The sequence below is a fragment of the Myiozetetes cayanensis genome, unplaced genomic scaffold (genome assembly GCF_022539395.1).
Source record: "Myiozetetes cayanensis isolate MyiCay16 unplaced genomic scaffold, myiCay2020 scf17, whole genome shotgun sequence".
Classification (NCBI taxonomy): domain Eukaryota; kingdom Metazoa; phylum Chordata; class Aves; order Passeriformes; family Tyrannidae; genus Myiozetetes; species Myiozetetes cayanensis.
Window position 1 is genome coordinate 14,632,950 of NW_026087378.1, and position 23,763 is coordinate 14,656,712.

General features: G+C 45.6%; 1 protein-coding gene across 7 annotated transcripts in view; it reads right to left on the minus strand.

Annotated features, from left to right (window-relative positions):
* Positions 1–8,288: 8,288 nt before the first annotated feature.
* The window catches only part of P4HA2 (prolyl 4-hydroxylase subunit alpha 2), a 29,092-nt gene continuing 13,617 nt past the window's right edge, over positions 8,289–23,763 (minus strand). For 4 of the 7 annotated variants that reach the window (XM_050311971.1, XM_050311970.1, XM_050311969.1 and 1 more), the window contains exons 6-16: positions 23,578–23,715; positions 22,510–22,749; positions 20,663–20,874; positions 19,697–19,873; positions 16,138–16,208; positions 15,821–15,920; positions 14,559–14,612; positions 11,822–11,887; positions 9,741–9,809; positions 9,256–9,352; positions 8,289–8,528 (exon numbers count right to left, since the gene is read on the minus strand). In XM_050311971.1, the coding sequence (XP_050167928.1) occupies positions 8,458–8,528; positions 9,256–9,352; positions 9,741–9,809; positions 11,822–11,887; positions 14,559–14,612; positions 15,821–15,920; positions 16,138–16,208; positions 19,697–19,873; positions 20,663–20,874; positions 22,510–22,749; positions 23,578–23,715 (1,295 nt within the window). In that variant the 3' untranslated portion in view covers positions 8,289–8,457. Of the gene's footprint in view, positions 8,529–9,255; positions 9,353–9,740; positions 9,810–11,821; positions 11,888–11,959; positions 12,020–14,558; positions 14,613–15,820; positions 15,921–16,137; positions 16,209–19,696; positions 19,874–20,662; positions 20,875–22,509; positions 22,750–23,577; positions 23,716–23,763 lie in introns of all 7 variants that reach the window. The other 3 variants (XM_050311975.1, XM_050311973.1, XM_050311974.1) reach the window with 3 other exon arrangements.

Consider the following 23,763-nt stretch of genomic DNA (forward strand, 5'->3'; position numbering starts at 1 on the left):
GGCAAAAACAAGTTTCTCACGATTTAAAGAGAGTCTGGAAGAATTCTTGAGATGGGTCAACCAGGAGCTGGACTGCAGAGACATCGGGAGGAGCGAGTGGGGTTCATACCTGGATGGCAGATGCACCTGCCGGCATCCCTGGAAACCCCAGCAAGCCTCGGGCTAGGGAAGAGCTGCCCAGGCACTGCGGGGCTGGGGAGGAAGGGGAGGGGGAGAGATGGCTCTTACAAAGCAGAGTCTTTGCTAATTAATGTGAATATTCTGATGCTAATTAATGCTAATCTTTGCTGGCTAATGCACATGAAAACTGCACCCAGCGATTAAAGCTCTGTCTAACAAGCACGGCCAAGTATTGTCATTCGTTCTGAGCAGTTATCAAATGTGAAGTGTTGCTATGTCACCAGAGGTGCACAGTAAGGCTCGATGTCTGGGGGGTTGCACAACGGGACACAAAACCCAGCCCTGACCCACAGACAGGAAATCCAGCACAGCCGACACAAAGAAGCAAAGCAGCTGAACAGCTGTCCTGGAGTCATTCACAGCACACCCAGTGAATGCAATCAACTGCTGTCCTTCCACCCGCAGCAGCTGCTGAGCGATACCTGAGTTTGCTCATATATTCACACACACCCCCCCCCAAGTCCTAGAGGGTTTGAAACACACTTAAACCACTGTTAAACTGAGTGTCTTCCAACATTTTTCATTCTTGGCTCACTGTTTAATGTTATGTATCTGACCTCACCTTAGTGCCAGGGGTTTCCTTGAGCAGATGCAGCTCCCTCCCCCACCCAGCCCAGCCACCTCAAGGGACAACTCAGTCTAAAAACCAGAAAGAAACTGAAGAGTGCTTTGTTTGGTTTCACAAATCCTAGAGATTAACAAAGTGCTCCTGTCCAGCCCTAGGAGAAAGCAGAGATCAAACCACAACACTGTCGAGCTGGCCCTGTTCAACACACACACAGTCAGAGCTTTGTAGAATCTCACAGGATCAGAGATACCACCCCAGCCAGTGTTTCAACTGGGATGGTCAACACAAGAGTCATCAGAAAGACATTTACCCTGCAGCGGTTCATGGTTTTAAGGAGTTCTTATCAGAAAACATCTTTTTATTATCACCTGTGGTCAGGTTGGCTGAGATACTGTTGGGTTTTCCTGCTGGGCACCCACCTACTGCAGCAGCTCCTGGAAGATTCTTTGAAAATTCTGAGATGACATTTGGGCTTGGTATCCCACTGACTTGACCAGAAAGTCCGGTAGCACCCCCAGCATGACGCATATTTGGATTTTTAAGTTCATAACGAGAGAAAAAAAACCCTGCCCTCCTACACCCACTCTTGAATCCATGCCATCCCCCTGTACAGATATCTGCTTTTCCAGGCAGAACCTCAAGGTCAAAGCCATGCCCAGTTGTTCCTCGTGCTTCTACAGGGTAAAACAACCAAGCAGAAAATTAATACCACTCCAGTGCCCTGGTGTCCTTTTAAGATGTCAGGGTGTATGCTGGGATAAAACAACCAAAGCTTTTCAAATACTCTGGTTCAGGTTATACCTAATGCCAGTGCTGCTATAGAAACAAGAAGAGACATGACTTCAGGTGATTCCTGTTACCATTCAGCAATCTGAAGCTGCTTCCAGAGCCCTCCTGCTCTCAGTTGTGTCAGAGAGGACTCACACAAGTCTCACCCCCAGGACTGAACCCAAAGGAAATGCAGTCAGAAAACTCCAGCCTGTAAATTCTTCCCGTGACTTTATCAGAGTGGAGAAATACAACAGGCACTGAGGCTGCAGGGCCTGTTTGTCACAGCTGAAATATTTTAAACTCGGTTTTGTTGTGTGTTAAGACACAAAGAGCTGTTAGCCACATCCTTGAGTCACAAATGCCATGAGCTACAGCAGGCAAAGAATACACTCTAATTAAAAGAAACCATAACCTTCTCTGATAATAATAGCCCTGACTACAGGACAGAATGGGAAATAATTAATTAAAAAAAAAAAAAAGAAATGGAAAAAAATTCAGTGGGAGAAATGGCAAGTATTAAATCATTGGTTGTGCTCACAGCACATCAGCAATCCATAGACTGTAAGTCTGGTTATCATCAACAGTAACCTTATGCAAAAGTGTAAAGAATTTATTTCCCAAAGATGTGAGACCTACAGAAACCCCATCTAAGTCTGGTCAGATACAATCCTGAACCAACCCTAATTCTCTACATCCAATTTCCTGAGTTATTTGAATCCTCATCCAGACTTTGAAGCTTCTTAAGTGCAATGCTCTGAGTATTCTCAAAGGCAATGGAAAAAAAAAGAAATCTGGATCTAATGTTCTTGGCAGCAGCACAATCTGTGTTCTAATAACTTCCATAAGTCCTGGGCCCGCGTGTCTCGAGGCATATTTTATCTGTGATCCACTTCACATGCAAGGGCTTTTAATTTTTATTGTTTGCAATTAAGCGTTCCTGCTCTGTCCTCACGGCAGGGTCTACGCTTTGGGTGCAGGACAGAAGTCTGCAGTGACCTGAGTGCACTTTTAACCACCTTCCATGAGCAAAGAAACCAACAGAAAGAACGGGAAAGCCCCGTCCCTGCCTCCCACCGCTATCTGCACCAGCATCACCCCTGTTCTCTCTGACTCGAGCAGCCCTGCAGATAAGCAGGAGGCACATCCCATCCACCTCCCTGCAGAGCCAGCACGGCCTCTGGACACACATCACCTGCATCCACTCTCCATAAATCCAGACCCCTGTCCCTGAAAAGCCACAGCCCCCGGAATCTGCTGGCAAATTCAAACACATCACCATAATGATTGCTCTTCTGAGCTTAAACATTGCATATTTCAAATAAATTGTGGAAAAAATGCAACTGCTAGAGTCAGAGGTACCAAACGTTCTCCTGGTGGCCAGAAGGCTACTGGGTATATCTGGTAATTGCCAAAGTACACCATGGGAATGGGCTTACCTTATTGCTTCCTTGTTCTTTCCAAATGCTCCACAGAACTGAGTCACCCCTGGTCATGGATAGCCTGTGATGGGAGAGGTTTTAAAAGTATTTTACCTTTAGAAAAGCTATAAAGGAAGTTAGAAAACAAAACAGAAAGAGGAGTGATAGACTGAGAGAGACCTCCCTCCCCCCCGAGATGGAGGGGTGAGATAAGGCTGTGGCTGAGGTGGTGGGAGCTGAGCACAGCCCGTGGTCATCCCTCCCCACTTCCTGCCCCCTCCACAGTTCACTCCCCAACAGCACACGAAGTGGAATTAAAATGAACTTACTTCAGTTTTTGACTCGAATGCAGTGCTGCTGGAAGGCTGGGGATGGACAACCCTGGGTGAGGGATCTGCATCCCAGGGATGGATCCTGGCTCCCCAGTCCACGCTGAAGGGAGGGCTCTCACAGCTGGTTCCCATCCTCTGCCAGCCTGCAAACACCGGGCAGGCTCAGGCCCCCAGTAGCAGGTCTGGTTTGCAGACTGGCAATCCAGCAGAAAGTATAACCCCATCTCCAGAAGCTCAAACGAGCTTGTCATTCTGCAGTCTCATCAGGATTCAAATCAGTCATCACAAACATCCTTTATCCAGTTGTTACTCACTGAGCCTCTCAGTTCTAGAGAACACATCCCTGCCCAGCAGCTCTTCTGCTTCTGTGGCTTTCCAGTTACAACAACACCTCCTTATCTGAGGGAAAAGGCACAAAGATGCAGCTCTGAGCACTCACCCTCAGCCCCACAGCCAGCACCATGTCACTTGCAGGGCAGCTCAGGCTGCAGCTGTTGGGTGTAGGGATGCTCATCCCAGGCAATGCACAGCAGGTGAGAAGCTTTGCCAGACTGACACTCGCAGAACCTGCACAGCTGCTCTCCCCTAAAGCCATCAGACACAACCTCAGCAACCCCTGAGCTGCTTCCCAGCAGTTTCTGCAAGAGCTGTTTCACACCTGGTGCAGATTTCAGTGTTAGCAAAACAGTAGCTCTGGATAGCAAAATTCCATTTTAATTTCCAACAATTTTTAATGGAATATTAGTACCAGTTTCTACATGTAAATCCTGGGTCCACTTGGAAATACAGCCTGTAGCACACAGCAGGACTGGGAAGGGACTTGGAGAAGAGCAAAGCTTCCTCTGGCAGCCCCTCAGAAAGCTCCCTCTCCATCCCCTGTCCCTTCGCCCTGGCCACACCACTTTGCTCCTCAATGATTTACTTTTGTCAGCAGGGTTAAAAAGTGTTCTGTTGATAACAAGCCAAGGCAACCACAGGGTCCTTGTCACCCAGTACCCCAGGAGCACTGACACATGGCAGGGCTAAGGTGGGGGATGCTCTAGAACAAGTTCAGCTCCGCTCTGCCCTGTCTGATGTGCTGAACAACACAGGTCCCAGCTGTGCTTCCACTGCAGGGGGGCTCAGATCCCACCCACAGCCTTCACAGCTCAGGGCAACTCCACTGTGAGTTATAAAAGCTGCTAAAATGTCTAAAATATCTTCTATTTACTCCAGGTAACATGCCAGGGAGACAAGGTCACTTGTTTCCCTCTCCAAAGGACATTGTGTAGGCTGAGCACAACTATCAGGTACTTCAGCTTGTTCTGTGGAAGTGCCATTTAGTGCATATAATAATGTGCAGTTCCCAACAGCTGCTTTGTCCTTTCACCTGGCCATGGCTCGGGGCCACCATGGCATGCTGGCCACTGCTCCTGCTGCCAAGCACTGCACAGGCTCCTCAGAGGCACCCAAGGGATGAGCATCACTCACAGGAGATAATTTAGCATTTTATTGACAAGGAATTTGTTTTTAATAACACTTGGCTTATTTTAAAGTTGTTTGGTGTTGATGCTTTTTATGAAAGTACTTCCAAAAAAGGAAAGCTGGTTCCTAGGAAACGATTCAGCCCTGGAGTGGTCAGGCAGTTGGACTAGATGATTGCTGCAGGTCCCTTCCAGCTGAACAATTCCATTAATTCCTCCCTCCCAAGCTCCAAGTGTTCCTTCTCACACTATCCAGCCTCTCTGGCCAGCAGCTGGCCCAGCTGGATGGGATCAGCCCCCTGTTCCCTGCACAGCTCTCGAGCCACGCTCGTGACAACGTGGCAGCCCCAGCACAGGCCAGGGCACTTAGAGAGGACCCGAGGATGGGACACCCTGCACACAAGCTCTGGGCAAAGGGGATGTGTTTGACGTTGCTGCCTTTGAAGAATTTCCCAAAGTGATCTTTCCAATAGGATCAAACCCAAATTGCAAGCTCACGGTGACTTTATGGGTCAAGTGTCCAGCTAACAGGGGCTGTTACGTATTGACAGCTCAGGAAATTTTCCTGACAACACAAGCGTGGCTGGCAGATCCTTTCTTTAGAAAGGGATGTCTTGGCCATCTCTGTGGTCGAGGGCACGTGAGGGATCTGACCTGACGAGGATTTAGAAGAAAAGTGGGATTAGCACAGTGCTGCTGGGGTAACTGTGGGCACGTTCACAGGATGGAGCCTCGGGGTGCTCAGCCCTGCTGGGACACAGGTGCTAAACCCCCCAGTGCCCCTGGCTGCACAGCTGGCACCGAGGAGTGCTGAGTTGTCCCCCTGGTAACTGAGGGGATGTGGTTGCCTTTATCTGTACATCCATCCCCAGAGCCTTTCTTAGAGAACATTGAGTGCCTGATGGTGGTTTCTTAGAGACAAAAATCTTCCTGACCTTTTTTATCTGTTTTCAGCTCTAACAATAATTTCTGTGCTGATTCAGTAAAAACCAGAGAGGTGCCTCTGAATAGCTGTGAAAAGGAAGGGGTTTATTCGTGGTTAGGTGGACCATCATGCACTGGTTCATCCCATCCTGATGGTGCCTTTTCTGATCCAATGGAGGGAAAGGTATTTTCCAAGCTCTTTGCTGTTCCCTACAGGTCAGCAGTGCCTGCATCCCTCCTCTGTCTCTAAGGAGTCACTGGGTGAGACAAACCCCAGCTGGCAGCATCCCACCAGGAATGCAGGAGCAGGGCAGTGCTGGAAGGTGAAGCCAGACCTTGGACTAAAATATGCAGGAGAGCTGAGGGAGAGGAGCATTCCTGGGAACACCAATCCTACTCCAGACTTGTAAAATCCAACCTCCCAGCTGGTACAAGAAACACTTCTGATTTCCTGAGCTCAGAGCTGCTGTTTCTGAAAGAGGAGAAAGTGCAAGCACAGTCAGAGCAGCACCTTGGCAGAACTGAATGCCAAGTGCCAAAAAGAGGCAGTGATTAGGTGAGGGTTGGCAAGCAGCTTCTGATCTCTTTGAAGCTTCAAGCTTGTGGTTTCCCAGGCATGAGTTAAAAGTGGCATTTCATCATTAAATCACTTCCTCCTGACAGCTCTCCAATTCTTTTGTTGGCCAACAAAGCCAAAGCACCTGTGCAAGTCTGGGATCTGCTCGTTGGCTTGGCAGGTTCACAAGGTAAGGACTGAACAGGACAAAAATGGGTTTACCAAAGAGAGGAATCCCACTGCTGGGGGCACTGGTGTGGCTTTGTGTCCCAGTGGTTCAGAGAGCATCTGCAAAGAACCAAATGTTGTTGGATTCCTGGTGCTCCCTGCCTGAGCAGCCTGGCTGTGTATCTTGGGTGAGCTGGCCATGCAAACACCCTGACTCCATCCCTCTTTGCCCAGGTTGTGTCTCGCAGCTCTTCCCTCCTGCATTCCAACCCAGAAGGGACATGTCTCTCTTGGCTCCCACATTTCCCACAGTCTAGTTTTATTCACAGAATCAGTGAGATAATTTAAATGCTTTTTCTCTCCCTGCTTTTGCAAAAGGTTCACAAATTGGCAGGAAGAAAATCAGCTGTGCCTACATGGAGAAAGGAGTTAACTGCCACATTCTGGTCATCTTCTACAATGATAGGAGACAGAACAGGGAGTAGAATCTGCCAGGCTACACAAACATGCCTGGGAGGTTCCTGAATCCCACAAGCCACATACATTCTTTTCTCTCAAGTTATTATATTTATTATCTATTATTCCTCAGATCAGATTAGCAGTAAGCAAATCCTGCACACAGCATTAAAGGCAGTTTAACATTCCAGCAGTTCTGCATCCACACTCATCGCCTCCTACTTTAGATGGGAGCAAGGTAAAAGACAACTCAGAGGACAGGACTGGATTTTTCCCAGAGAAAACAAGCAAGTATGATTATCTTTAGAAGTTCAGTGTGATAACACACAGTTAACAGTGGTATTTTGCAGCCAACTATGGTATTTCAGAAGTGGGATGTGCAGTGTTTGGCCAGAGCCCTGATGTGAACTTTATGTGTCAACACACCACGTTGACAGAAAGTCTAAGGAGGTTCCTCCTCCTCCCCCTGAAACCCCATGTGTTCCAAGCAGAGCTTGTGGCTCTGGCTCCTCAGCAGTTGTTCTTCCCATCTCAGACTGTTATATATTAAATGCTTTTGGTATAAGCAAAGCTCCTTATTTCCCAAGTTTATATTATGATGAGGGATTTTACTAAGAAAACTGGAGGTCAACAATGAAATATTCTGGACACCCAGCCAGCAACCACAAAATTCATGGCAAGCAAAGGAGCGCCCAGGGAGATTGGAGAGCAGCTATTGAGCTGTGCTGTGCCAGGTTATTACAGCTTTTGGGAAAAATACTGCAATTGCTACAGCTACCTGCTGTAACCATCCACACACAGCTTATCTACAAGACTAATTCTCATTTCTGTACCATGAACAACTGGAGCTCAGCAAGTCCCTGCCTGGGCAGTCTAAGACCTCTCTCTTCAGTAAGTTGTGGATGTTTAGCAGGAGGAATTAAAACTTGAGTGAATACAGATACTTGCAGGCTGCATGTAAACAAAGCAATAACCCTCAAGTTCATCAGCTCCTCACATATGAAATACAGGGGCACAAAGTGGTAGTGCTGAGGCACATTGCTTTATGGTTGACAGAGTAAATGGATGACAGGTTCTACAGGGAAAAGGCAACAAAGCTACAGGCCCTCAAAGAAAAAAGGAAAGGTCCACTGTTCCCCAAACCAAGCACCTATTAAGGACACCAAATAAGAGAATCACTTACGGAAAGAACATTTATTTTTGTTTCAAAACTTGTGATCCATAGAAATACAATAAAATCAACATGTACACAAAACTTTAAAAAAAGAAACAAACAAACAGCTTTGGTTCAAACAAATATTTAACACCTAAATCTTCTGAGGTACAAAAGGCACAAGACCAAGCACCCAAACACTGAATTGCCCACAGCACTGTTTGCACCACTACTGCAGAGGAAGACTGGAGGGAGGAAGGAAGGGGGACATGGAAATAACAGCACCCAAAACACAGGGATGTGTACAATGCCATTTACTTTCTTTCACAAGTGTTACATAATTTGTTGTCCTTTTTGTGTAAAGTGCCAGGACTCTTGGAGAAAAAGATGGATCATTTCTTAGAAATGAATTGGAACAACCAACAGTAGAAAAGGAAACAAAAACAAAGGTCTGCAGCGGGCTGGGGTTCAGTCAACCTCTGTTCTCCCACAAGGTCTTAAGAATTCATTTCCTCTTTCATGAAACCATTTGTTTGAAACTGTGGAGAGAAGGAAGTGGAATTAGTTACCACCATGTACACAGTGTGAGTATCACCACAACCCAGATGGTTACATCAAGTAAAATCTCATCTCATGTCTACAAGCACCCTTGCTTGGAGTTCTCTGCTCACCCCAGGGGAAATACATCCAAAATGCAAAGGGCTGGGGAAGAAGAGATCTTCCCAATTGCACAGCTCTGGAGCAGCAGAGCAGTGTGCTCTGGGATCACTGACAGGCCAGCACGCTCTGGCACTCCAGGGGAACCCCTGGGAGGCTGGGGAAGGCAGGTGTGGAAAGGGATGACGTGAAGCTTGAGAAGCTTCAGCATTAAGCAGAAATTCCTAGATATTCCCATCTACATTACAAGGAGCTCTCATCCTTTTGCAGTTAAAACTATGCACAGATTTTTGTAAGAACAGACCTGATTCTGGTCAAATGATAATTCAAGTCATCCTGATGCTGATGCTACAAAAACCAGTGACATTCTTACACTTTGTGCTGTCATTGACAACAAAACAAACTCACTAGAAAAGCTACAGCTAAACAATGCAGCTGCTTAATGCTTCATGAGACTGATGGTGGGAAACTTCCTTATGGCCAAATGACTCTGCTAGTTCAAACAGCAACACCCAGGTTATTAAAGGCTGTTACAAGGGGTCAGTAGATCCCCAAACTGCACACACATGAGCCTTCCTGAGGTTTTGTTTCCAAAGGAGAATTACTTACCCCATTTACACCCTACTAGTACTGGACAAGCTGCATGCCTTGTTCTATAATCCCCCTCACCACTTCTGAAGAGATTGTACCAGAACACTGCTGTTCCCTGAAAAGTGAAATCAGATGTGGGTTAATCAGGGCTAGTCAGTAAAACTGCACAGGTCACACCAAGGGCAGGGAGTGCCTCTGAATTCACCTACAGGCTCTCAGGAAGCACTTGGGGAGGTCACCACTGACAGCACATGAGAAACCTTTAGTGCCACTCTAACAGCCATGTTCAGAGCACAGAGTTCTATCTGAACACACATTTATTCTGTTAAAAGCAGCTGTACAGAGAAACTGTTCACTTTGTACATTACAAAAAAAGGGAGATGCCTTTCAGTCTGCAAGATCAGCAACGCAGAGCGCTTTGTCACATCAGCTGACTTTTACATGTGCTGAGGCAGAGACAGTAACTAAGAGAGGAAACCAACCAAAACACAAACAGGCTTTACCTTCTTGGGCCATATTGCTGCCCCAAAATCTGGGAAAACTGTAGCTCCTCCAGCTTCTACATCACTCATCTGAGAAAACAAAGCCCACAGACTGTCAATTTAAAGGTTTTTTATATGTGCAGTCCCACAAGCCAAAGTGCCCCAAGCCTGGGATTTCTACTTGCACCTCTACAGGGGCCACTGAAGAGAAAGGATGCACTTCAACCAGCACCAACTGCAGAAGAAGCAGTACCTGTTGCTGAAGAATTTTATTTCAGCTGAAGGCTTTTGTCCAGGTTACATATGTCTAGATTATATAGTGTTTAGTTTAACTATCCACTAGCAGTTGTGTACCTGCAGTGTTAATGAGCTAATACTCTAGGACAAGAGAAAGGACTAGAGTCAGTGTTTCAAGAATTTCATTCCAGTTTATGATCCAATTAGGAAAACAAGTGTCTGTTAAACCACATGTTTCCTCCTAAATTGAAACCATGCCTTTGGAAATAATTTTCATGATTTAGTTTATGCATCTTGGTCAACCACTTCAAAAACTATACAAGCTATTAGAAAACCTCACTTTCTGCACTGTTTCTGTGCTGTTCACCAGCAGTGTTATACCACTACAAGAGCTTTATGCAGCTCAAGCTTTAACACATGCTTTGCCCTTCTACACTGGCATGAATTTAACCCTGTTGAATCCATCAGTAGCAAGAGATTCATTATAAATTCTAGACTTGATCCAAAACCCACCAAAGTTCCTGGAAACACTCCCATTAAAAACAGAGAGCATTTCCACTGATTTCAGTAAGTTTTGGGTCACATCCTGATCAAAAGAAACAAATGAGTCAGATTCAGATCCAGCTCCCACTGAACTTCAAAACTACCATTTATATACTCCCCAAGCCCCCACATTCTCTATTTTAACTTGGGTTTCTGTTTAAAGCAGATGTTATTACCACTCTGGTGTCCTCCTGCTTGGTACCTACAATAAAAGGTGCCACAGGTACAGAGTGTTTGCCCCTTCCAACCAGAAAACCTGTGCATGCTCCTTTGCAGGTTCATACCTGTGTCTCAGCAACACAGTCACGCTTTTCAGTAGGGCTGTTGGCACATGTGTGGTGTGTTCTACGTGGCAGGAACAAGGGCAAAGAGCCTGTGACCATGTACAGCTGGCTGGGAATAAGGGGTGTGTAATTCCCTCTAAATCACAGCTTGTCCAAAATTCCAAGAAGCAAACAACATACAGATTGAGTTAACTTTAAAATGAAAACCTCTTTGCAGCAGACTATTTCACAGCTACCTATCTTACTCCAGTTCTTGTTTCAGAGTTTATTCCCCCCCCTAGCAAAAGGATTTCTGATTCTGTTCTGAGCAGTATTTCACACTCAAAACACCAGCTCAGCCACAAATTTTTCATCACAGAATTTTAAAGTTGTATCACTCAGAAGTTAAACACAGATGATTAGGTGATCCTAATGATATAGTGAGCATATGTTGATAGATAAAATACTGTCAGGAGACTGCTGTGAAAGCCTGAGGCCGTGGTGGCAGTGATTTAGGATTCCAGTGTACATGGTCTGTGGGCTGGAGAACGCATGCAACTAATGGATCTTCCAATTCTGCACTTGTAACACAGTTGCACCAAGTTCATAATCAGCTCTGCCTCCTGCATTTGTTGAAGCAGCAGCTGTGCCAGAGCAACTCTGGCTTTGGGGGGAGGCTGACACACCACACCATCAAGTGCTGTCTCATTAGCTGACTGATAGTCAAGTTCTCCAGCATCATACCACATGAGAGTACCCCACACATTTGCCTTTGGGAAATAAGCCAAATTCTCCTCTCCCCCCGTGGAATCAAAGTAAGTAAAGGATTCCATAGCAGGGTGGCCAAAAGGGCATGATAGGTCCTAAATTCAAATTTTCTGCTCTGAGGTTAAATACCACCAGAATTCTATCAATTCAGATGGGACAGCACCTGATGCTGCAAGAATAACGAAATCCCTACTTGCAGATGCCAGGGTTTCTCTACAAATAACCAACTGCACAGGCTGTAAACAAGATGCTGCTCAGTTATGCTCGATGCACAAGGATCATCATACTTACATAGTTTAAAAAAGTGGCCACACGATTTCCAGTCCCTAACCGCTTGAAAGCATCTGGCTCATCTTTCTATAAAATTAAATGAGAACAACTGCAAATTTCAAGCTCCCAGACGGCAGACAGACAGACAGAGGTACTTACATAGTTAAGAAACGTCGCTAGCCTATTTCCTTCCGCTTTGAGAGTGCTGTCAAAGGGGCGCTGCAACAGACAACAACTTTAACCCCGGCTCCCACGGATGGGCACAGGCAGCTCTGCAGGGACCCCTCAGCCCAGCCCAGAGAGCTGCCATGGAGAGGGGCAGCGTGGAAGCCATGCCAAGCTGCAGGCAGGGCACGCAGCTGCATGCACAGAGCAGCACGGGAGCCCTTCAGAGGGCAGAGCAGCGATGCCTGGGGCACACACGTTATCCAGGGAAGGTCAACAACAGCCCACTGGGCACTGATCCAAAGTCAACAGCTGAGGTGAAGCCAAAAAAGCTAATCTTCAGTTGGCTCTAGATAACACAGCAGATTCTCATCAACATAGCAACTCAAAGAAATACTGTCATGAGAGGAGAAAATGCATTTCTTTGCCAGCAGACAAAACTGTTGAGTAGCAATAATGAACTTCTTTCAGGTGGTTGCCTGTCTATAACTAAGGACCACATCAAAAGGATCAAATTGTCTTTAATCTGTAAGAAAAATTGAGTTTCATTTGTCGAAGTAGGAGATCTCACTGGTGCCAGCTTAGGAGCAGAAAGAACACCTACAACACCAGTGTCTCTTATCTTCAAACAAATGAAATTAAAAGCTTATTTACATTGCTAATAGCCAGGAAATCATTTCAGTCAGGAGATCTTCGGGTGCATTCTTACACACAACAACAATATTTAACATTTAAAGAATAAATCAGTATTTAAAAAGACAAACAGTAAGGAAAGCCACAGCCACTGTCTCTAAGGTGTTACAGTTCAATCTACTTGAAATACATTTTAAGAAATAAGAGGCCTTTCCTGAAATGGGTTCACAGAACCCCCAAGGCTCTGCATGTGCAAATTCAACCCAAAAGAGCCAAGATAGGAGCACTGAGATACAGGGGACTCCCCAGTTACTGCCACTGATGTGAAACCCATGAATTTCTGAACTTCAAGAGCAAAAATCTCTAACTTGAACAATTAATAAAATCTCCAAGTTGCAATATGCAACTGTTGAAGTGCCCCTGCTTGAGAACTGTGAGGCACCAAAAAGCTGCAAGGCTGCTCAGGAGCTGGGGAGACACAGGAGCCCCTCACTCCAGCACTGGAAATCTGGGATGCACAGAGAGCCTGCAGGACCAGAACTGCGGCATCCTCTGCACCCGCCTGGCCTCAGCTGACACCGCAGCCAGGGGTGTGCTCCAAGTGCTGCTCTGCCCCAGCTGCCTCTTCCAACTGCAAAGTCCACACTGGCCAATTTGGTGCCTGAGGTCCCTTGAGTTCAAAGGCTTCGAAGAGAATTTGAGAGCATTTGTTTTGACTCAGGAAACGAAGCCGCCGAAGTTCACAGGAAAATCGTCTCGGTGGCCAAAGCTAACGAATATGAGCTCCCCGAGTGGAAACTCGGGATTTCTTGGTTTTATTTTTTAAACAGTGCTAAGTTGGGTGGCTTCAGTTCTGCCCTCAGCTATTGGGTTGTGTGCTGCAGCAGTCCCTTTTACCAGGTAAAACCACCCAGCCAGTCTGAATTCAGCCCGATTCCACTGAAGTGCCACAGAGACCCAGGCATCAGATGGGTTTATATCTGAAGCTACCAGTCACCACAGCTCTTCAGTACAATGAGCAGGTCCATGAACTGGCTCGGGGTAAGTATTAAGAATCTGCTCTTTTTCTCCCAGCCCGGAGCAAAGCAGAGCTGTTCTCTGCCAGGCAGAGCCCTCTAGTGCCTGGTGTGGATCCAGCACCCACCACCGGCACCTTCCCCTGCTCCCTGCAGCACTGTCCTCAACACCGACCCAGGAAACCCCGGATCAGTGAGGCTGGAAGAGATCTGAGATCTTCGAGTCCAACCTGTGACCAAACAGCACCGTGTGAACCAGCCACGTCCAGCCTTTCCTCAAACACCTGCAGGGACAGTGACCCCACCACCTCCCTGGCAGCCCATTCCAGCATTCATCACCCTTTCTGAAGAAATCCTTCCTAGCAGGAACAGTACAGAGCAGGACACTGTCCAAATGCTAAAAACTACCATCAAAATACCCTCCTGAGATCCCAGAGCTGCAGTCACATTAAGGCTTTTGCCAGAAGGGCTGTGTTACCCATGGGGATTTCCTTAATGACTGCTTTTTTGGAGGGACGGTGGAGGATCTCTCTTCTAAGCCACCTCCTGAAAAATGCTTTAAAACATCCAGCAAAACAGGATTTGGACAGCCTTGTTGAACTCAAAAGCCTAGTGGAACAAGGCAGACTCACAGCTCAGGGCTTGCAGACCCCAGTTTACAAATGAAGCACTGGAAAGAGCACATTCAAGTGCTCCATGGCTCCTTTACTGCCTGTACTGTGCAAGGAATCAAGGTCACAAAGGTATGCAGGAAGATTTGTTCACTGTTCTCTTGAACTTTCAGCAGAGAAGGCAGAGCAAAGGCTTTTCACGAGTCCCAATCCATCCATGCAACAGGCCTGCACGTTAACTGCTAGAACTAAAAACACTTTCAACAGTGTTCTCTCAAATCGAGCTGCTCCCCCCTCCCCATCCCTCCAAGAAACAATTGCAAGTGATCTTACCCTGGAAAAATCAAAGTGTGGCTCATACTGCCCTCCCATTCCATAGTTGGCAACCTACAGCACGGAAGGAAGCACAAACATCCACTGAACTGCAAGGGGCTGCTGAACAGCATTTGCTCACAGAAACCCAAAACATGCTGTGAGAAACAGCCCTTTGTGGCAAGATTGTTATCTATAGCACACTTCATTTCTTTTTAGATTGCCAAAAGGGAGGTTTAATAATAATGGCCAGTCTTCGCGAGCGAAGATCCGGGGAAGGTCTTTCCACCTTCCAGCCTGCGCATTGGATTTTTTTAGGTGAGACACAGTGTGCGCGGAACTGAGCCCACCCTTTAATCCTAAGGTTCATCTGCCGGGGCCAAGCGAGCTTGGACGGTGGCAGTGAGGTCCTTAGGACGTAGGTGGGTTGCCTTTAAGAGCTAACGAGCCCCACCTGCCCGGGAGTGGCCCTGACCGGGAATCGAACCCGGGTCTCCGCGGTGATAGCGCGGCGCCTTTACCACTAGACCAGCAGGTACACAGATGAGAAACAACTTCAGTGCTTTTCCCTCTCGTAGTTGAAGGGTTTCTACTTATGACTAAACCAGCCTGTTTCATGGGAATTAGCAGCAATAGTTTTACCATCCTCTTGCTTCCCTCCTCTGAGGAGAGGGCAGCTGAGTGTGTTCAATTCTCTGTGTCCAGCTTGGGAGATAATTAGATTTGTTGTATGATTTCTTACATCCACATGCCCCTCCAGGACCACAGAAGGCTCAAAAGTAGATTAAAGGCACCCCTTTGCTCACTTTACCTGACCACCACAAATCATGTGATTTAGCTTCTCTGAGGCTGCATTTAACACATCTCCCAGATCCCTACACAATTACCTGGTTTCTGTGGATATCCTGTAATCAAAGGACTTTAATCAGGCTCTGAAACAGGAACTCAAGGAGTGTGGAGGAAGAGAAGCAGCAAACAGCTATTCTGGCAGTGCTGTACCACTGCTACTCTCCTTCCTCTCCCCAGCAGCCAGTGATCAGAATTCATGAGACTATGAAAAGTATTTGGGCCTTTGAAAGGTTCAAATAGGAAAAAGGTTCTGCTTCTGCAGAGTTGAAAAAAAGCAGCAGGCATTTTTCTCAAACTGGTAAATCACAGATTCCTGCACAAAGTTATCTTCCATTTCTTTGATATCTCCACCCTTCTCTGCCAAGCACCCTCAGGGAAAACAGCCCCCTGCAGCAGAACCCCAGCTAATCCCAGGATGAAGCCAGTGCACTGACCTGCAATAGCTCAGCTGTTTTCACTGTCAGCCCTGTGATCTGCTGCATTCGTTGATTCACCTTGGCCACAACAGGATCGTCATCTTCCTCCAACCATGAGCTGGCATAAGGGAAGGATAAGAACACGTCATTTTGGAATACCAACCACAAGAACACGTTTCCTAAGGCAGAAGGGTTGTTCTGCCCTCAGTTAGATGGCTATAAGAGCCACTTTCCATGTATTTGTTGGGGAAGCTTTGGTTACATGCAGAGCAGTTCAAGTTTTCAGCTGTAGGCAGGAAGCACAAAAACCTTCAAGCTGAACTCTTCTCTCTTACCTCTTGGACACCCTGTAGGAGGCCACTGTAAGCACACCGGTTTTGGGATCACGGACTGTGGCTCGGGCCAGCTGTGTCAAAAAAAATCCCAAGAGGGACGAAACACATCAACTACAGCACAGGAATTTTATCTCATCTCAACCAAAATCAACACTTGGTTTGTCCAACTTCAGTATATCATTGGATGAAGGTTAGAGCTCCCACCTAGAGTTGGTTCTGATTTCATGCTCAAACAGCACATGCAGAAACACAAGCACAATCCAGCACCTGCATTTGATCCTGGAAAAAATGGTCTGACTTGAGTGCACAAGCCATGATATTCATTGAATCCATGAGTTCCTTGCTGAACAGGTTTGGAAGGCACTGTTTTAAACAGCTGGAGTCAATATTAGCAAGGGAGAACAACAACAAAAGCTAAGAACATATGAAGCCCAAGTTCCTGGCAGAGAGAAAAATCATTGGACACTCCAGAAATGTAACCAGCCTGCTCCTGATGTGGACTTAAAAAACCCACCTCATTCTCAAATGAAAAATAACAAGTGAAAACTTTTACAGAATGAGTTACAAATTACAGGGCAGGCAAATCCACAGTGGTAGAAAACTCCTGAGGGCAACATTCCCATGCTCAGATTTTCCAGCTGGAAGATACCTGGAACATCTAGTTCAGAGACAGCTTGAGATATGTCATTACATGATGAAGATAACTCTGCAAAGAGCACAGCTCACCTATACATTTTAAACAGTTATCACCTCATTTAAGCCATATCACCAGATTTGCAGGAAAAATCTGGAACTTGGCAAAACTGATGAGGTTTGCTGTGGTGTCAGTGACAGATGACTGCTAACAACACACTAGGTCACTTTGGTTTCATACTTGCAGCTGAGAACAAAAACTGGGACACTCCTGTCTTTGACTGTAAGCTCAGACCACATTTAAATTTAACTCCTGCAAACCACAAACACTTGAAATCATGCCTCCTTCCTTCCACTTAATTACAGGTTACAGAAAGCCTTTTATTTGAAAAGCCATCTTCTTTGGAGCATGCAGTCATTATTTCCTTCATTTTTCCTCAAATAAGCCTCCAGCCAACTTTACAATCCATGTCAGCTGTCTTGTCCCCATACAAGAGTTCCTGGCACAGCTGTTGCTGTAATTCTGACTCACTGCTATTTGGTTCCAGATTTCTCCTGCATAAATCATAACAGACGAGCCAGGCTGACTGAATGTTGTTCTCCACTTGTACAGTGAAGCACAGCTTTGGGGATATAATTTTGCTTCCCAAACTTTTCATTCTGCTGCCATTTTCAAGCTTGTTTATGCTTGCTTGATTTCTGCACCTAGCATTTGATCTAAATAAATCAGAACCAACACTGATATTATTTCCCATCTGCTCTGATAGACAGGTTTCTTCATGTAAGACATACAAGTTGGTATAATCAGCTGATAACTGTGAGGCTTCCTCTCTCAGGATGGAGAAATCAGTTTTATACCAGGCATTTGCTGGGCTTTGAAGAATCCTCATAACACACTCCATTGGCCAGAACCTCATCCAGTTTTCCTCTGGGAGTCTGTGTTTAGTTTAGCAGGCACTCCCTTGGCTTTTCCTTCTGAAATTCTGCACTGCTGGAGCCCTGCAGCACCAAGCTGAGAGAGATTCCCATCCCCCAGCTCCAGGTCAGAGCTCTGCCCCTTCAGACACGCCTGGGGTGCAGGCAACATTCAGAATTTTGGGAAGAAGGTTCTCATACTTTGATGGCAGACCTGTCTCAATGCTACCCACATCAGAGTTAAGAATTTCCTTGACTCTCCCCAGTCAGCTCTGATTGCCTGAAAAGCTGGAACTCTTCTTTGGAAGAGGAGTAAGAGTGATTACATTTTGCAAAGCAAGCATGCAAACCCACTTGACTACAGCTACTCCCAATCACATACAGATGTTGTTTCTCTACACAAAGTATTGGCAAGTGTAAACTGCTGATAATGTTAAAGTGCTTGGACTCAAAAGTAGAAATTTCTTGCAAATGTATTTTAGAATAAAGAAAGTGCTCATCTTTCTGAGCCTAAAACTAAAATACCACTTCAGACTTCTGTCTAAAAGCTTCCATAATTACTAACTAAAATCAAGCTGTAATTATTAAGGACCATCTCACCACAGGACTTGCATTTTCCATTCTTTCAGTAGTACTACAGAATATAAAGCTATTCCTGCAGCTGAGCTATAGACAGATCTAACAAACAAATAAACAAACCCCACCCTCAAAATGGTTGCCTTTTTTTTTTAATCAAAAAGTTTCATCTGAATCTTAGACTATAATATTTACCTACTCTTACAGGGACTGATCCCAGTTCTACACTGCACAGATTAAATGAAAAATTCCTCTGACATTAGTAGTATAAGCAGAACTCTGTGAGCAAGACTTAAGACTTTCCATAAAATTCTGAATAAAAATGGAAAAGAAAAAGAAGCTGCCTTTAGCAAGCTCTTTAGTTGATAAAATAGATTAAGTGATATGCTCTATGTGAATGCTTCCATTTTATCTGAAGCTCTTGAAGTTTTATAGTATGATGTAATCGGAAAAAGTCTCCATTTATGGAGGTGAGAGTCCTCCCTGGGACAGGAGTGTTCTGCCAACACTCCCAGAGCTGGCTGCCAGTCAGAGAAGTCCAGCTTCACAAACATCCCAAATTATTAGTGTTCTTGGGAAGCATCAGTTTCTCAGTCCGTTTCTAACTATTTATGCTTGCATTTAGAAATGCATACAGAAGGGTGATCCTCCACTGGAATTTTAGTCCCATATTTCAGAGCAGGAGCCCAAAGAAGGCTAAAATGAACCATTCATCTAGAGGTGTTTCACATGCTTCTGAGACCTGACAGAAAGACTCAGCTGCAGCATTTGTCACTACTGTCACACTGCCAAACTCCTCCTGCCAGACAGGTGACAGGGAGGGAATTCCACCTCCAGAAGAACCAATGAGGTAGTTACTACCTTTGCATTAGGCAGCTGTTTTTTTATCGTGTGCAGAGTCACAGAACTCACATCACACCTAACAGGCAACACCTATGGCTTAAAACAGAAGCAGTGGATTCCAGGACCCTCTAAGCAAAAAACACAAGCCTCTAGGTATTTTTCTAGCACAATTTTAAAAAAATCCCTATTTTTCCTTCCCACTTCTGCTGAGATTTGGGCTTCTTAAATTTCGTTTAAGTCTGGCTCCATTTCAAAAGGCAGACTTAAGGCATACTGCACACCTACTGCTATCGCTAAGTCACTCACCATCCACCTTTTCAGGTCTAGTCATTAATTTCTTAAAAGCTTTCTGAGCCATTTACTGAGAGCTTTGCATAATTAAGTGCAACAATGCATAAATACCTTCGGGAGCCTGGGCTTTATGGTCCTACATCACCAGGCAGTTTCCAAATGGTTCCCCTTAGGCTCACAGCTGCAGTGTATCATCTGTGGCATGAAACCAGAGCTTGCAAATCCTTGGCCTAGCCTTTGCTAATGGAGATTAAAGCATGGAATTAGCAGTCATCAGTGAGATGGAAAAATGGAAACTTACCCTTGGCTTAGCTAGTTGTTTGATTTTCTCAATTTCTTCATCAGACATGACATCATAGTATCGTACAATGTGAGGGCTGTCCCATTCATCCTCCTCCTTGAAGGGAGCGATGAGCAGGTGAGGGTTTCTGTTCCCATCATGGTACCTACAAAACAGCCTTTTTTGTCTTCGAGGTGTCTGAAACAAAATGCCAAACAAAGCATTGTTTGCTCAAACACTTCATGAACGAAAAACAGGTAAGACAAGTAAAGAAAATGAGCTTCATTCCACAAACACTGTAAAAGCCATCAGCTGGCCAGGAGATATGAGAGGTAAGCAGGAGTGACTCTGCAATTTACTGCTAATAAAAACCAAGGTATTCCAATCAAAGTGCCACTGAACAACATCTGAAACACTAACCTTTAGGGGAATCAAATCATAATAGGTTACACATTAAGCAAAGAACTACACAAGCAACCAGCTGTAAAAAAAGCCTGGTTTTATAATTAAGATTATGCAGATGGAATAAATTGATTCTTTTCCCTGCACTAAGAATTAAAGCCATATTTGTTGAGAGGTGTTGAAGACTGGTTGGTCAAAACAGTCACCACAGAAGGACATGTCTAAGATGCAAAAAGGAAGGAATAATGTTATTCCATAAGTGTGGCAAAGTATAACCAGCTCTCAGGGGAAAAAGCCTCCTTGGATATCTGTCCAGCTGGCTTTGAAAGGGCTGAGTAGACAGACTGAGGAGAATCACTTTTCAACAACCTTTAAGAGGTACAGCTGAGAGCTGTTTGTGTGTTTAGGATTAAGAGCTAAAGATGGAGAAGCCAAGACATAAGGTACAAACCTCAGCCTGGGCAGAACCACATTTAACTTCTTCTAAAAACAGCTTTACAGGAGTAAAGACTCACCATGTCCCACCAAGCTTGACCACCCTTATACCAAGGCAGCATAGTCAGGAAATTCTTGTCTCTCTCTTACCATTTTCACCCCTTCCCCTCTGCACAGGGCCTCATAGATGTCCCGCTCTGGCAGGTAGTCCAGAGGCCTCTCGTAGGCTCCACTTTGCACCACAGCTTCTGTCGTTGTCACAGTCTTGTTTACTGACTTTTCTCTCTCCTCCTCCTCTCTTTCCTTCTCCAGCAGCTTCTCAAAGTAGCGCAGATTGCTGCCTGCTCTCTCGTGAGTGCTGTCTTCATTGGGAGAAAAGCAGACACAGCCAGTGACTTTTGCAATCTCAGGAGCTGTTAGTACAGACAAGCCTCTGAACCAAGACAGCAACAGTTCTTCCCTTCCTAAACCAATTATCAGGCTCCAGTCTGCACTGAAAACCAGCACTGGGAAGTTTCTGTCTTCGCAGAGGAAAGACAGGCATGGTGTGCAAAAGAATCTTTTCTGAGAAAACCCATCACAAAACTTGTATTCCGAGAAAAAAAAATGTAGAAGTTTTTGGTCTTCACATTCCTCCTTTTCTCCCAACTTTTCTGCCCAGTTCTACCCAAGATAAGCAGATCATGGAGCTCATCAGCCAAGATCAGGCCAGCACTCTTGCTGCACTCCTCCAGAGGCTGTGGTGGAGTCCAGCCAACCTTCAGTTCCAAAGACTTCCCCCGCACTGGGAAGCTCCAAGGTGTGTGTTACCACCTTATAGCCCACCTGCAGCACCCATCCCTTGCTGTCCCAGGTTTGTATGGGAGCTATCTGGGATCACAGCACCTTTGACATGTCATTAGTGATGCTGCTATGAATCAAACATCAACAGATCCTTAACCTGCACACCTAAGAAGGAACCTGTTCCCCAGTGTTTCTGGACACTGGCACCTAGAACAGGTTCTTTCCTTTCTGGCCCTCCCAAGCTTATTGTGTTTCTCTTGTGGAACCAACCCCAAAGGCCCCTGCAGCCACCACTCACTAAAGCACAGGCTCACAGGGGCCAGATAAGGGAGCTGAGCCCAGAGCAGAGGAAGCTGCTGCTCCCAGGGGAGAATGCCAAGTCTGCTTCACTGTTTGCTGCTGATAAGGATTTGCGTTCTATCAGTGCTAAACCCCATTGCAGGGGGAGCTAGACTCAATATATATTCACAGTATTGTAAATTTTCATCTAAGAATCCTAATATCTGCAGAAATTAGACTAATACACATTTTTCAATAGGAAGGTTTCACCCACACTCAGGATGCTGCTAACATCTAAACTAAGAACCACAGCTCATTAAAAACCCAACAACTACATAACACAGTAAATGCTAACTCTAATTGAGGAGGACAGACCTTTCCAATGCAGGAAGCAGGCAAAGCTGGATAGGAAGCAATGATTATTTGCTTACTCAAGAGAAAGTCAGAAACAGTCCAGAAATAAAAGCAGGTTTTAAGAAACTCAATTTGTTCTGAATGTTCAGAAATTAATACTTTAAGATCTCAGGCAAAGTATTTGGCATCAAAGAGTATCTGCACTGAGGGGAAAAAAGGGAGTATCTGAAGTCAGACTTGACAGAAGGTGCAGCACTCTGCCCAAGTGTGTGGCAGCCCCAATCTCCACTTGAGACAAGCAATGTTTGAACCATTACCAAGCACAGGCTCAGCACACTGCAGCAAAGCACACAGGTACTGCAGTCACACCTGGGGCTCCAGGTAACAACAGCAGGGACCAGAAAACAGTTTGTTAAAGATACTTCATATATAAATAACTGAAATTTTTCCAGGACCCACATTTATTCTAAGCCATCTGTCAGGACCTCCCCCCAGTCAGCTCACAACGTGCTTGGGCCAGGACTGCTCTCAGCTCTGCTGGCAACACTGCCCAGGCAGACAAAGGTGCCTGTTGTTCTTACCGAGGGATATCAGCCTCCTGGTGAGCTCCATGGCCCTGTGCAAGTCCCCAAACTGGAACACAGCGTAGCTGAGATAATCCAGGATCTCCACTTTGCTGACTGCTGTCTCCTCCCCCTCGTCATGCTGCTTCAAGGCCTGCTCCATCCAGAGCACGGTGTGATAATAGTCCCCATCGTTGTAGGCCGCCTTCCCCATGCCAAAGCAGTCCCCTACTGTCAAGGTGGATCTATATTTTGTTCCTAAAAGCAAAAAGACAGCTTTGAGCAATCCACACACAAGCACCTTTGCCTTCAAACACATGGGACACATTGAGGAGTATCTGTAAGTACATATTTTTATCGTCCAAAAATGTTTCTAAAAGGCAGCTCTTTGGCAATATTTAAAGTTCAGTATTAAAATGGTCACCTTCAGAATTAAAGAGAAAATTCTATCCTAATTCTATTTAATTAATTCCTTTGGAAACCAAGAGAAGTTTAACAAATTATAGTGTTCAGCTATTATGTTTTCTATTATAGACAAAAGCAGAGCAGACTAACATCTTAACAGACCTCACCAAACCTACAGATTAACACTGGGAGGGGATCAGAGAAGCCTGACTACATGCAGAGCCAGCTTGTTTCTCTTTACTGGAGATCTATATCTGTGCATAAGCAAGCTGATGGTTATTTGGACAAACTGGGTATCCATCTGACTGTAAATGCATTGCTCTCCAGTTGGCTCCAGCTCAACAGATACACAGATAAGACTTAAAACTAAGTTCATTGTTAAACCCCCACATATAATAGCTAAAACCATTGTGTCAGCTCCCCTACCTGCACTCTGACAATGCCTATTCAGTTTGTAAGCAGCATGTTGGTAGTAACCACAAGCTGTTTCAGTAAGTCTCTCATCATCAGCAGCACAAACATTTATCAGGTCTCAGCTACCAAGACATCCCACCACGTCTCCATACTTCCTAAAACATCTGTGGCAAAAACTGTTAATCCCCATTTCATAAAGGGCTTTTGGAGAGAGCTGGAGGATGTTCCCACTCCCTGTTGAGGCAGAGGAGACCTTGGAGCACTGACCAGGTAGGTTCCCTCGGGACAGGGTCTCAGCATCCAGTTTGTAGGTGTCCTGCAGGCGCATCAGAGCCTTGGCAGCTCCAGTCTCATCCTCCTCAGTGGGGAAAAACTGCCGCTGAATCGTGAGATTTGCAATAAAGCCTTTGCAGTAAAAGGGAAAGAGGTTACTTCCAGAGCCTGAATAAATAT